Source organism: Astatotilapia calliptera, chromosome 5, assembly GCF_964374335.1.
Source record: "Astatotilapia calliptera chromosome 5, fAstCal68.1, whole genome shotgun sequence".
In the NCBI taxonomy this organism is placed as follows: domain Eukaryota; kingdom Metazoa; phylum Chordata; class Actinopteri; order Cichliformes; family Cichlidae; genus Astatotilapia; species Astatotilapia calliptera.
In genome coordinates, this window is record NC_137426.1 from 5,109,471 (window position 1) to 5,121,545 (window position 12,075).

At 42.4% G+C, this 12,075-nt stretch overlaps 1 protein-coding gene and 1 long non-coding RNA gene across 2 annotated transcripts in view; one reads left to right on the forward strand and one right to left on the reverse strand.

The window, feature by feature from the left end:
* The window catches only part of ppp1r16b (protein phosphatase 1, regulatory subunit 16B), a 100,948-nt gene that overhangs the window by 8,292 nt on the left and 80,581 nt on the right, over positions 1-12,075 (reverse strand). Inside the window, exon 6 of the mRNA XM_026166817.2 lies at positions 2,580-2,704. Within this exon, the coding sequence (XP_026022602.1) occupies positions 2,580-2,704 (125 nt within the window). The remainder of the gene's footprint in view (positions 1-2,579; positions 2,705-12,075) is intronic.
* Positions 10,359-10,694, forward strand: LOC113021939 (uncharacterized). The gene is made up of 2 exons (XR_003272380.2): positions 10,359-10,483; positions 10,563-10,694. It is a non-coding gene; the product is annotated as an uncharacterized LOC113021939 (long non-coding RNA).

A 12,075-nucleotide genomic window follows, 5' to 3' on the forward strand; every position in this document is an offset into this window, starting at 1 on the left:
GTCATCTCTTCCCGCTCCTCTTAAATGCAATTTTATCATCACTACAGGTTTACTGTAATCTAACATTTGTTTAAATAATGACTGCAGGCATCCTGAGCATTCATAACTGGAGCACTCAGACCATTTAAAATCATACAGCTGATTTGTCTTTAAAAAATTATAATGAGGCTCTAAATGCCTGATTAGCTTTGGAGGTTTTACGGCCTCGCGAGACAGTGTTGCAGAGCACATGATCTTTAAAAGGTGAATCTGTAATAAAGACGGTCCACTGAATATTTACACACCATTTGCTTTTTTCCCCCTCTTTGTTCAGACCTGTGACGCCTGATATTAACGCGAGAGGTTTGTCTCTCTGCAGCACATCTGGAACCTGGTGGGTAGGAGGGTTCATTTCATGTTTAGCTCTCTTATCTTATTTTATTTCTAACTGCTTCCTTTTCAAATGCTTTTTCTTCATTTCCTATCATACGTAATATTAAAGAAGATCAAAGTTTCCAGTAATGAGGTCAGTATATATCCAAATAATCCCTATGAGCCAGCAGCTCAGGCTTCACGCAGACTGCTTTAAATGAGCCAATTCAGACAGCTTTTTTCTACTGGCTGTGATGTTAATAAAAACGCATATCCCCAACATGGTCATCTCCGCCACACAGGTCTATGTGTGAGCCAAGAAGCCCTAAGGGTAACTATGGGGGGACAGCAAGCTGTGTTGAGCTTAAAGTCAAGAGTTTTCCAGTGTCATGATGGTGGCTCTGCTCTCTCTGTCTAATATTTTATACATACAAACTGTTGAGCCACACCTTACTAACGCATGAAAGAAGCACTGCTGAAATTTGGCTACTTTCAGTTTGTGATGCAGAAAATGTGTTTATGTTCTTGGTGCTAATCTGCTGCTGAGCCTCTTTTATAGCTGCTGGAATTACAGCTACAAGAAAAATGAAAAACAAAATCCATTAATTACATACTGAATACTCATTCAGTCAATAAAAATAATTTCATTGCTGACTAAACTAAAATGATTTCCATGTCTCCTTTATTATGCTAAGGGAGAATCTCAGACCTGAACACAATGAATAATTTTCAGTATTTAAACGTGTAAAAGGTTTCCCAGCTCTAATGTACAGTTCATTTTAGAAACAACCAGCAGTATCAACACCGGGCCGAGCATTAAAATACATTATGTATATAATTTTCTCTCGTCTTCTTTGCAGCAACACGGTTGCATTTTACTGATATATTTTTTATGTTCTTTATAGCTCTCCATCTTCTGTTCATCTGATAATATTTCTGATTAGAGTAGATAATGCTCACTTGAGCCATTTAGCTCTGAAGAGTGAAATGATGTGTAAACGCCAACTTTTCCGTGAGCCTGCACGGATTCTGAAGAAGGAAGCAGCTTGGGTTAACAGAGAAAGTTGATCCCGACTGAGGGTTTGGGTTTTGTCAAGCCAGCTTGGCATGTTGAACTTGCTTTGCAGTCTATTCATCTGCTCATTTGCTATGCAGATCTTCTGTTTATATGAGAAACAGAAGAAAGGAGGGGAAGATGAGAGGGAAGCAAACATCTGAACAGAAGAAAGTTGCTTTAAAGTGTGCTACAACATCGTTTTTCTTTCCTCAGACAGTGGATAAACTGAGGCGCTGCACCAAGTCCCAGTGTAAGATGAATCAGATGAATTTTATAAATGTGTATCATCCAAAACTACTCTTGCAGAATCCAAGGGTAGAAATATGGAGCCACAAATGAGCACAATAGGACCACTTTAACAAGCTTACATGGAAAAAATGGCTTCAGCCCAGGAAATAATATTAAAATCATTTCCTCTTTATTGCACCAAGATTTGTTTGCTTAGATAACACAACAAAAATAGCAAGAAAAGGCTTAAACCCCAATATTAGAAACCTCCGGGTGATTCACCAATGGAAGAAGCCTCCAGAGCGTACAGACAATTAAAGCAGTGATATGGCAACACACTAACTGCATGGCTGCAATGCATGCATATGTCCACCCTGCTAATCTTTCCTAATCTTTGAATGTAGCAATCTTAATATCTGCTTTCCCTTTTTTAATAATATAAAAACATTTTGTCTGAAGAGCAAAAGCAGTGGCTGTCGTCCAGATGATATCACAGTGAAGATTTTAACCTCTCAAGACAATTTCTACCCTCATCTATGGCAGACTACTCTAACAAAAGCTACCCGCAGTAACAAAACACTTGTAGCTAATTTAAAGCCACAGTCAATTATATCTCAGACAATGTATTGTGGAGCAGCTACAGAAAGGCAGCTGCATTAGCTGCCTATTAACACCACACACAGAGCTTAGCTTTGCCAAATTAGTGCACCATCACTGAGTAACCTGAGCACATAAATCTGCCACTTTACATCACATTTTACATTAATCTAAGTGTATTTATGCAGTACATGCAACCAATTTTATCATTTTAAGCGAGCGCATTCTGTTCCACATAAAAGGAATTAAATGTTTACAATATTAAAGCAGCAAGAACTTCAGTGATGCCGTTTTAAACTGAGTTTAGTTGAGATTTTTAGAAGAAAATCAAAGCAGATAAACTTACCAGAGTAGCTCCCTGAGAGTCCTGCTGGTTGACCTTTTCTCCTTGACTCAGCAGTTCCTGAATGTCTCCTATCATCTTCCTCTCCGTCGACGCTCGCGTCTCGTTGATCATCTCCTGGGTGATGCCTGTCAGTCAAACATGCAGGCAGAGCAGCCAGAGTTAATCGCAGGGGAGTTTGGTCCTGACACTTTTAATATATAACTGCAGCCTGAAATGGACAGTTTTTGATGTGAGGCGAAACCCACTTGGGTATGATACCTCTGAGACACATACCTGAAAATAAATGTAAAAAGTTAGTAAAGCCTTCTTTAAACTGTAACGTCTTCTTTTTATCTAAGGAGGATGTTTTCTGCCAGCAACAGTTTCCACAGTAGGTTGGAAGCAAAGCAGAAATAACTGCTTTTTGTTATCTTAGTTTGATAATATTTTAAATAAATGGTATTTGTAATAAAAAAAAAAAACTAATGCTAGTGTTGAAGGTGAATTTAATCTTCACATAAAATTTTTTAAAATGCATTTATTTACTGAAAATCAGTGCAGAGCTGCAAACATTTGGACTTGAGCATCTGAAAGTATAAAGTGACCATTTTCTGCAGGTAGCAGAGTAGTTTATTCTCATGCTGGCTGTCCTTCCATGTCCTGGCAAAGAGGTTTGTTTGCAAAGACGGTTTGGCCCAGGTGTTTCTGGATGTCACTTCCCCTCTAAATTCCTCGTTTAATCCATCTTCCTGCTGCCAGGCAGGGCTAAATACTGAGACTGCCACACTTCAGCAAAGAAGTTATCCTCCTTCGGCTCAGTAACATTCAGCGTTAATTGAAAGAGGTGTCAGTCAAGACTGTCTCTTGTATTCTTGCAGTGTAACTATCAAAATATGTGAATTAACCTCAGAAGAGATCTGGAGCACAGGGTCAAAATATCTACACAACCAAAGTAAACACCCTGCCCTAATTTAACAAAAAAAAAAAAAAAAAAAAAAAAAAATGGGAAATTGAATTCTCATTCATCCTTAAAATGCTGTTTACAGAGGACACTCCCCTGGATCTGATCATTCTAACTTGAAATAAATTGTAGAAGCAGTCAGGTCACATTTGACTGCACATTTTCCTTTGTTAGGATTTCAGCCCCGTGACCTTTCTCAGTAATAAATTTGTCACATAAAGCTGAAGGCAATGGCAGTCAGTCATCCACAACTCCTACTGCAATGTCGCTCTTTTGTTTTAGCAGGTGTCCACGCATGTGAAGGTTAACAGTCGTGATGAAGGGAGTTAAAAGGGTGAATTGAATTTGCAATCAGAGTCACCTGGAGGGGTTTTAAAGGCTCACGGATCAAGGAAATGACAGCCCCTTTAGTCGATTTAATCCATGCCTCCAGCAAATGTTTTCTTCTGTGTTTTCTGTTGTTTCTCTCAGATACTCGTGTCACAAATTCTACCTCTTTCATATTTTGATTTTGCTGCAGTGATGCGCCACAGCCAGAAAAAAAAACTCCCAGAAGGATTAGAGGATGTCAAATCTAGAAAATATTCCTCACCCTCAAACAAAGGATTGTTCCCCCTGTTTTTAGCCTTTTCAGGAAACGTACATAACTGGCAGTAAATGTGACTACATTAGTTTCAGGTGCTTCAAATACCCTGTTGAGTTATAAAGTTGTATTTAACTAAGTAAACAATATAAATGAGAACAGACAAGAACATCGGGCGCAGTGAAAAACCTAACCAAACAGTTCATAGCGGTTGGACAAAAGATCTGGTCAAATATTCACCCAGAACCATTGATCAGGTGTTCAATGTTTGTATGTGTGTGTGTGTGTGGATGTAGCAGGCTTGTATAAACATACAGTACATGAGGACATGATGTCATTCAAGTATACACAAGCAGTTATATTTTTGCACATAAGGCAACAGAATGTCCTTTCTGTCTTAGGGGCTACTTGTTTAAACAGCTCCTAACTGCAGTGTTAAGCAGAAAGGAGCCTGTCTTAAACTGAAATGTCTGCAATTCCTAATAAAAGGGTAACCATGCTACCATGGCAGATATCTGGTATGGCAATCCTATAGCAGTTTCCTGCAATAGTACAGTAATAAAGACAGTGACTGCTGTGATGGCTGCACAGCTGGCTAAAGCTGTCTACACTGCACTTAAGGCCACTTGTATCTGTTTTTACTTACATTATGAAAATGTACTTATTCTTAATCTTGTGAAGAATTAATTACTTGGAAATAGGTTTTTAGAAATAAGCCACATAATGATTTTTTTTAGCTCCAGTCTTTTTTCTTATTCACTGCTCTTTGTGGATTTGGCCAAATGAATTCCACATGATATAAGCAGATGTTATGCATGCTACATGGCTGATTTCCAACCCCTAGAAACTATAAAACTAGTATAAAATGAATAATTCAGTGAGTAAGTCTAATCAGCATCATTATCATAAATATAAATTCCTGCTAGGTTTGACGTCACCCAGTAACAGTACCCTAGTACCCACTCCAACAGTCCATCACTATAAATTTTTATCCCAATACTGCATAATTCAATTCAATTCAGTTTTATTTATACAGCGCCAAATCACAACATCAGTCGCCTCAAGGTGCTCTATATTGTAAGGTAGACCCTACAATAATACATACAGAGAAAAACCCAACAGTCATATGAACCCCTATGAGCAAGCACTTTGGCGACAGTGGGAAGGAAAAACTCCCTTTTAACAGGAAGAAACCTCCAGCAGAACCAGGCTCAGGGAGGGGCGGGGCCATCTGCTGTGACTGGTTGGGGTGAGAGAAGAAAGACGGGATAAAAGACATGCAAACTAACCAGCTGACCTGCACTAACGGCTTGGTATTTCCACACACCTTTTAATAACTCAAAATTAGTATATTTACAGTATTACACTAATACTTATATGTATAATTAGTATACTAGGTATAATCAGATATAGTCTAAGTATACTTAGACTATATCTGATTTAAAAACTAAAAGAAATGAGGACGTATTCACTAAGGCTACGTTCACACTGCAGGCGAAAGCGCATCAAATCCGATTTTTTTTTGACCCTATACGACCCATATCCGATCATGGTATGACAGTGTAAACGTTACAAATCCGATATTTTCAAATCCAATCTGGGTCACTTTCCTATGTGGTACTGAATCTGATACATATCCGATGTTTTAGAAAGCGACTGCTGTTTTAATGCGACGGTCATGTCGCATTAAATCCGTCTTTTACGTCACTGACACAAGACAGACGCCAATTATCAGCGCCGGAGAAGACATCGTGAACGCTTCCTGGCCATCCAGTATAGATGTCAGTGAAACTGTTGGGAAGACAACGTTGGAGAAACGTGAACATTTTCTTTGTACTGCATAATCTGCAGATTCTGACAGAAATCTGCAACTATCCTTTGAAGCACCGCTCCTCTCTAAAACAGCAATAAGGATCATTATTAGGTTATTCACATTATTATGTAAATAACAAAATAACTTAAAGCAAAAATTGGGAAACATGAAGTCCGAAGTCTTTATATTAAGGGCCATCAGTCAAACAATATTGTTTGCTCTGGGTCTAAACAGAGCGCGTTGTGTGTGACGTCTTCTTTTGCGCATGCGGCCGCTTTGAGCGTTCACACTAGAGTGCGTTTGCTGTCGCATTTTATTTGTAGTGTGAACGAGCAGACAAAAAAATCGGATTTGAGAATTAAGACCTGCAGTGTGAACGTAGCCTTATTCAGCAATGCTTCTTTTAAACATAACCGTCTTCCTCTCCTTTCTCTTTTAGTGCTGCAATTAAAGTGGGGTTTTTTTCTCTCCTTGGGAAGGAGCAACTTTACATTTAGCTCAGATATATTTTGTGAACAGTCTGTATGTTTGGTGTTACGTTTTGAGCAGTTTGAAAAGTTGTATTTGAAGTGGTCTGGAACTTTTGTCTCATAAGTACTGCGACTGCACCTTTACGTATGCACCATGAACGCATCACAGGGATGAGAAGGGAAAAGGGACGTCTGGAAGGTGTAAGCAGGCTATGGGATGTCATTATCTTCTTATTACTGAGCAGGTACCTCCAGGCCCTCACCGGAAGCAGTGCCAGGCTTCAGCACATTGAATAGTAGTATGCATTAACCTGCCAATCAGATTTCATTACTCAATAACTGAAGGTGTTGGAACACTTTTCCGGATCATTTGAATTTAACACCTGAACAGAAGAAACAGAGCGCAGGGGCTTGTCCACGGATAGTCTAGCTCTACTATTATGTGGTATTTTTGTGTTTGTTACAGGGGAAGTGAACTGATTTCAGCATCAAAACACAACATCCATGTTCATCAATATGCCACAAATTTAAGCCATTAAGATTTATTGTATTGTTTTACTGGAAGCATGTTCATTTTTGGCTCTTAGAATGAAACTACTGTGCAGCAGAGTGATTTCATCATGTGCCACCGTAGAAGAGAGAAAAGGTAAGAAGCTATAATTTTGCTGTCTACACAGTACAACCTGAGGAACTATGACTGCTGCTGCACTGGAATCGTGAGACTTTTTCCTTTCAAATAGCGATGCAGAACAGGCCAACGATATTCAAAATATGCACAAAGTGTTACCATCTTCCCTTCTTTATTGCATGTGTGGATTTGACTGGGCATTAAAAAAAGGCATTAAAGGTGTCATGCCCCACTCTATTTTACCCAGATACACAGATCCGCTCCTTATCTCTGCAGCTCATCACAGATGAACTGGGCTCTCCGGGGAAGGATCAAGGAAGCACTGAATCCGTCGATGCTGCATATCAAGTGCTGTGCGTGCGTGTGTGTGTGTGTGTGTGTGTGTGTGTGTGTGTGTGTGTGTGTGTGTGTGTGTGTGTGTGTGTGGGGAGAGAGGCTGACTGTGTGTTCCCATCCCTGCAGTGTCTCAGGGGAGACAAGTCTTATCCAGCAGTACAGTGCTGAGAACATTACGGGAGCAATTAGCAGCACCACGCTCCTTTTAATCAGCTTAATAATCATTCTTCTCACCTACTGTACCGCTATCTGCTTTCTGCAGCTTGAGAGATCCTATTGTAAGCTGAGAACCTCATTTTCAAGTGTCTGTTTTCCCTCTGAGAGCCCCCGCTCTCTGTCTCTGTGCATTTTCAATAATGCCTCGCATCCACACAATGTGGCTTCATGTGTCCTGTTTGTACTGTTAAAAAGATCAAAATTATTAACTGCAAACTTGTTTACGAGTGCAATAACCAGGCTTCTCGAGCTTTCGTTAACCAGGGAAATATGACTGAGCACCCCTGATGCTCTCCTCCGGCACCCTGCATCTACAGTCTCCTGCTTACTCACACCAGCTCCACACATGCATTTGGCATTTAGCAGTGTGCTGAAGGGCACCTTAACCAACTTAGGAAAGTTTCACCTTTTCTTTACTTTTTTGTTTTTGATACCACTTGTGAAGCGCACCAACCAACAGCCTCGTACTGGTAAACAAAGAGGTGTGAGCATATGAATAAGCAATGACTTTTGTGAGGCAGCACGCTGCCCTGAAACACGTTGAATGTGTCTGTATGAGACTCGAAAAGAAGGATTAGATATGATTCATGTACTACTGAGTTTTTTGTCTTTTTTAAAGATGTTTGTTGAATCGCTAAAGTGGAGGTGACGTTAACAGTGTTAACAAAATGTTAGAAAGATTAATATGTGTGTACGATCTGGGAGGCAAAGAATACACTTTAATACTTAGAAGGAAACTGTGCTGCACACTCACTCATTTTAATAAAGTAAGTATGAAGCTACAGCCTGCTAGACTGCTTCTGTACAGGAAAAACAGAAAGTTTGTTCTGTCCAAAGCAAACAGCATCTTCCATAAAAACAAAATCAATGCAGAAGCAGAAAAAAAACTGCAGTTCAGTCAACAGTCGTGTCATGCTGGCCCCAAAAATCACAGTTCAGTCTTTTCATTGGCTGAGTTTGGTTTTAACACAACCATAGTTAGTTAAGACTAGCCACACATACCTAGGGTCTGACTAAGTCAGGGGTGCCCAATCCCGGTCCTTGAGAGCTACCGTCCTGCAGCTTTTAGATGCATCCTTGTTCCCACACACCTGAATCAAATGAATGGCTTGTTATCAGGCCTTTGCCAAACATGATGGCATGCTGAAGAGATCAAACCATTTGATTCAGCTGTGTTGGAGTAGGGATGCATCTAAAAGCTGCAGGATAGTAGCTCTCGAGGACCGGGATTGGGCACCCCTGGACTAAGTCAATGACTGCCCATGACAAGCAGATGCTACGTGAAATTGCTTGCAAATAGGTAGGCTGCACTAATTGCTCTGGTCACTAAGATATTGCCATGGTGGCCTGTAGTTTGCATGGAAGACAAGTGACAGTGAAACTGTGAAAAGCGCAACGCAATCTAACTGGGGACTGTTCACCTTCAAAGTAAAAGTAGGACTTTTTGAAATATGTTTTGGATGCAAAGGTAAAGCACCAGTTTTACTTTGAAGGCAAAAAGTCTCCGTTTTGGTTTGCATCACACTTGTTTGCAGACAAGTGAAACTCTTCTATGCAAACCTTGTAATAAGCAACAGGAGCTTTTTGGTATGACAACATGTATCCACCAAACTGACACAACCACTTGCCACATTTTTCCCAGCAAACCAGGGGTTGCCAGGGGATGCTGACTGGCCTTGAAAGTGTATAATACTGGCACACCAGCTTTGCTAACCAGACATAAGTGGTTAGGACTTAGTAACACTAACCAAGCTAGAAAGCCATAACTAGGGTTAGCCAAAAACCCAACTGTACCCAGTTTCCTGGTTAATAACTACTAATACAACTGGAGGTCTGTGTGACGTCTTTGTTTTAGTCTATGGCCCAAAGGCAACACCATTAAACTATGTTGTAATCAGAAAGCAATTAATTAAATTTTTTTGCAATCTTTTTAATTGCATTTTGCAAAATGATATTTGAAATGAGCCACAGTTTAGCAGCCAGTTCTACAATAGTACAGTGAAAACCGCCTGCTGCTCGTTTTTGTTGTTTTGTTCCCAGCCGTGAGAACACATGCCAGCTTGAGGATGTAACCATTTACCAGAAAACAACAACAAAACACTGAGAGCAGCTCGTGTTAAGAGGCTTGATTTTACTCCAGTGTAAATAAATTTGTCTGTTGCTTCGACAGCTTTTGTACGCGTCTTTCTTCACACCGCACAAACAGACAAAAATGCAAACAGCACGAGTTTCCCCCTCCTTCATCACTGATGTGCAGTTATGTCAGCGCTGATCTCCTTGAACTCTCTTTCACTCATGTCGCAGAGACAAACTGTGGCGTCTGCAGCTGTTTACAGTGACACAGCATGAATATACAGTATCCTAATCTGCACCCTGCTGGCACAGAGAGAGAGAACTGTGAATACTTTCAGCTCCTCACAGTGTCAATCATAAAACTGTGCCTGACACTACGTGTGATATCAGGTCACAACTCCGATGCCATCTTCTTCAGCAATCTGTTCTTATGACCGTTAAGACTGCCAAAAGCTGCAAGCCGCAAAGGTTAAAATAAGATTTGCATCTTCCTTCCTTCTCATCTCTAATTTTTGCTAGACCTGGGCTCTTAAACGACTGCTTTTTATAGCAGTCACACTTAAAAAAGTAACAAAAAGTAACAACACAGTCCAAGTGTTAAAGTACAAGGAAGCTGATTAATGTCATGGTCCCCGTGCCTGCTCGGCTGGCCCTGTGTGGCTACATGTTATGTTTTGTCTTTTCTCTCTCTCCTCTCTCTCTGCTCGCTGCCTGGGCGGAGCTCATTGTGAGCTCCCGGCCTCCACCACCTGTAGGCAATCACCTGTGGCTCTTCACCTTGTTTGCTCCCGCTACTTAAGGCAGTGACTGAGAGCACCTCGCCGCTGGACTATTGAATAACGCTCGTCAGTGCTACTTTAGCCTCAGCCAGTTTTGAGCTCTGTCCGTGAAAGTTCCGTGCTAACCCTTGTTCTCTGTATGCAGATTTCTCGTGTTTGGTTTGGAGACTCTGGACGCTTTTCCCGACCCCGCTCTGCACCCCTGGGAACCCTGGCCCCCTTCTCCTTCACCTGTATATAGTGCACCTGGAGTGTGTAAATAAACCTGTTTTTCTGAGATTTCAGTCTGCGCCGAGTCCTCCCTGCTCCTCCGTGACAGAATAGTCCAGCCAACCATGGACTCAGCGGACTCTGCTTCCTCGGCCCCGGCCCCGATTACCTTGGAGGAGCTACTACACCGGCACGAGCAGATGTTAGTCCGGCTCAGTGGAGAGGTGGCCGCCTTGGCTCTGGCCGTCGCCCAACGAACACCACTAGAGGCGAGCCCCCCCGAGGCGAGCCCCCCGGAGCGCCCAGCCTCTGCCTCATCTCCTCAGGTAACATCAGGCTTTGCTGCAAGCGCTGCTGCACCACCTCTCTCCTCTGTGTCTTTGGATAAGCTGTTGCCCACACCTAGTGAGGATTCGAAAGGGAGACGAGTGGAAGACGGCATTCAATACACATCTTGGTCATTTTGAGTATTTGGTAATGCCCTTCGGTCTGACGAACGCCCCTGCTGTTTTCCAAGCGCTAGTCAATGATGTCCTCAGGGATTTTATTAACCGCTGTGCTTTTGTCTACCTTGATGACATTCTTGTTTTTTCAAAGACTGTGAAGGAGCACGAAGTCCATGTGAGACAGATTCTCCAGCGCCTGTTGGAGAACAGACTCTTTGTAAAGGCGGAGAAATGTGACTTCCACGTAGACTCAGTGGCGTTCTTGGGGTACATCATCGCTCAAGGTAATCTGAAGCCTGACCCGGCAAAGGTCCAAACAGTCCTAGACTGGCCCAAGCCCCCAAATCGCCTGCAGCTCCAGCGTTTTTTGGGCTTTGCCAATTTCTACAGGCGCTTCATTAAAGATTATAGTAAGATCGCATTGCCTCTCACAAGACTTACTTCCCCGAAGGTGTCGTTTCAGTGGGACCCGCCAGCCCAGGAGGCGTTCGCCTGCCTAAAGGAAAGGTTTGCCACCGCTCCTATCCTTCAACAGCCTGACCTCAACCAACAGTTCGTGGTGGAGGTGGATGCGTCGGAGACGGGGGTTGGGGCAGTCCTGTCTCAGCGCTTTAAAGGTAAACTCCACCCGTGTGCCTTCTTCTCTCGCCGCCTCACACCAGCGGAGCGGAATTACGACATCGGGGACCGAGAGCTGCTGGCTGTGAAACTCTCACTAGAGGAATGGAGGCACTGGCTAGAGGGCGCTGAGCATCCCTTTATTGTATGGACAGACCACAAAAACCTGGAGTACATCCGGTCAGCGAAGCGTCTCAACTCCCGGCAGGCCAGGTGGGCTCTGTTTTTCTCACGGTTTGACTTTTCTCTCACCTACAGGCCCGGGTCACGAAACGTAAAACCTGACGCCCTTTCCCGGCTGTTCACCGTTACGGAGAAAGACCCTGACCCTGAGCCCATCCTCCCCTCCTCCTGCGTGTTCGGAGCAGTCACTTGGGCGATTGA